At 41.7% G+C, this 2,761-nt stretch overlaps 1 protein-coding gene across 2 annotated transcripts in view; it reads left to right on the top strand.

Moving 5' to 3' along the window:
- The window catches only part of slc6a5 (solute carrier family 6 member 5), a 24,788-nt gene that overhangs the window by 8,993 nt on the left and 13,034 nt on the right, over positions 1–2,761 (top strand). For both annotated transcript variants that reach the window (XM_034869172.1, XM_034869180.1), the window contains 3 exons: positions 531–665; positions 1,596–1,699; positions 2,534–2,658. In XM_034869172.1, the coding sequence (XP_034725063.1) occupies positions 531–665; positions 1,596–1,699; positions 2,534–2,658 (364 nt within the window). The remainder of the gene's footprint in view (positions 1–530; positions 666–1,595; positions 1,700–2,533; positions 2,659–2,761) is intronic.

The following is a 2,761-nucleotide window of genomic DNA, read 5'->3' as shown; positions in this document are numbered from 1 at the left end:
CCACAGTGTATGAATGTGTGTGAATGGTGAATGTTTCCTGTAGATGTAAAAGCGCTTTGAGCAGTTGTTAAAACTGGAGAAGCGCTATATAAATACAGCACATTTACATTTACATAATCTATGTGTGGAAAAATGTAACCTGGAAAACTTTTGCTATGAAAAGGATGAGAGAAATATGATTGTTTTTTGTATTACAAAGTTACTATTTCTTTTGATCATCAGACACAGGAAGTAATCCCTAAAAAACATGTTGCCTAAGAAACCTTCCAGTTATGTAGGGCATTTCTGTTGTAGCTAAATTAAGTGTCGGACCCAGTGATGACTACTAAAAATGACAAAAGAAGTCAGATGATTGTTGCAGAAAAGGGGAAAATTAAAACTTAACATCTGGTCTCAAGGATAGCCTCCTTTTAGAACCTCTGATATCCAATGTATAGCTTCACTAATCAAGTATTCCTTTAATTATGACATGTGTGTCCCAGTCTCTTTTGCTCTTTCATATCGCCTCATGTTGTCTCCTCTCTGCTCAGGTTGTGTATTTCACGGCCACCTTTCCCTACGTGGTGCTGGTCATCCTGCTGATCAGAGGAGTGACCCTACCCGGGGCCTTCAACGGCATCCTCTACTTTATCACACCAAAGTGGGAGAAACTGAACGATGCAAAGGTACCTGGCACCCACTCGTTTTATTTAACCACAGTCTATATCCACAGGGTTTCATTTCCGGGATTGTCCAGGTGCGGCTGGAAGTTTGGCTGGATGTCCCTCATTCTGGCCGGATCTTCCTCTTTCTTTGTATTGTAATTCGAAACGGTGGATTTCTGAGGACTATGGTTACCTGCTCCTCAGATCTCTGCAGGGTAAATCCAGACAGCCAGCTAGACTATCTGTCCAATCTGAGTTTTCTGTTGCACGTCTAAAACTACTTTTGAAGGTACACATGTTCCACCAAACAAGTTCCTCCCTGAGGCTATTATGCAGCGGCACTGTGGCTCCGTCTGCCGCTTAGCACCGCCCATGACGATGGTGATTGGTTTAAAGTAATGCCAATAAACTATTCTTCTCCCATCCTGGATTGCTGTGTGGATAAGCCAGTCCCTCCTTTGCAGCGCTGTGGCGGAAGGTCTGGCACTGAGAGACTAGTCTTTAGCCGTGACGTTCCGCTTTCACGATTGCTTTGTTGCCGTCAGAAATTCCACCGGACGTTTCTTATTGCCCGTCACCTTCCGCTTTCTTTGTGTTGGCGTTCTAAACTACAGTGGATTTCTGAGGACCATGGTTAACTCTTCCTCAGATCTCTGCAGGGTAAATCCAGACAGCTAGCTAGACTATATGTCCAATCTGAGTTTTCTGTTGAATGACTTAAACAACTTTAGCGCCGCCCATGACGATTGTGATTGATTTAAAGAAATGCCAATCAACCCGAGCACATTGTTCCCCCCATCCCAGAATACTGTGTGGACTAGCCAGACCCTCATTCGCAGCGCTGTGGAGGAAAGTTGTGGCAAATTAATGCGAGACTAATTCAGCCATGATGTGCTTTGCACTGTCCTTTCCTGCTCCTGACCCGCTGCTCTTCCTCTCCTCCTATGTCAGGTGTGGAAAGATGCAGCCACTCAGATCTTCTTCTCTCTGTCGGCTGCTTGGGGAGGCCTCATCACTCTCTCTTCCTACAATAAGTTCCACAATAACTGCTACAGGTAAACACACAAAAGGTAAACCACCAAACGGTCACCATAGACACACTGCATCTGTATGTCTGATAGAAATGTCAATAATAAATAAACTCTTTGCAGCAAGCAGTTCAGTGTTTCTCTCATGTCCTCTCACCTGAAGCTCTCCCCCCCACTCCCTCTGTGTTTAAAATCCCAGAAACATTGTAGTCTTTTTTTTTTTTTTTACTTTATGTTTCTATATTGTAACCTGAACGCACAAACTCTTGAGTGGTGAAAACCAGATTTTTGGAAAATATATTGTATGCTAATACATATGAGAAAAGAAATTGGGTTGACAATTTCTTCATCATGTAAACAAATTTCAGCAAATGAAAGCTGAAAACAAATAAATTATCTTTACATTGTTGACTGTTTGAATATTTTCTGCAAATACAAATTCTATTTAAATACGGTCAATAAAGCACTCATTCAAATATTACACACACATGCTTCATAAAACAACCCTGCGTAAACATAATATTAAATCAAATTTGTTGGACTAGTGTAAATTACAAGGTGTAGTTATTACATATTTCACCAGCTAAACAAAAAAACAGAAACATTTTCCAATACGAAGCCCTACACCCCCTTGTGGACACCTTCTAGAAACACCTTTGGATCTCTCTGTTTGCAGTGTATATTCCTGCCACCAGATGGCGCCATTGTATTTCTTGTTCTGTGTCAAATCAAAAAGCTTTATCATTTTACATCTCTTGTTATATGGAGCATGTTTTGAATAGTTTCTGTACTATTTTAGTCATTACAACAGGTATTTGCTTATATAGCTTCTGTTTCTCTCTATCCTCTTTTCCCCTGCAGGGACACTATTATTGTGACATGTACAAACAGTGCCACCAGTATATTTGCTGGGTTTGTCATCTTCTCGGTCATTGGTTTCATGGCACATGAGTTGAAAGTGCCGATAGAGAAGGTGGCAGATGAAGGTAAGATACCAAAGCAGCAGGCAGCAGCAGTGGGTCGGCGCTGCTCACACACACACACACACAAACACACACACACACACACACAAACACACACACACACACA

This window comes from Etheostoma cragini, chromosome 1 (genome assembly GCF_013103735.1).
Source record: "Etheostoma cragini isolate CJK2018 chromosome 1, CSU_Ecrag_1.0, whole genome shotgun sequence".
NCBI classification, from domain to species: Eukaryota; Metazoa; Chordata; class Actinopteri; order Perciformes; family Percidae; genus Etheostoma; species Etheostoma cragini.
The sequence above is the reverse complement of the archived record's forward strand: the minus strand, read 5'-3'. Positions and strand labels throughout refer to the sequence as shown.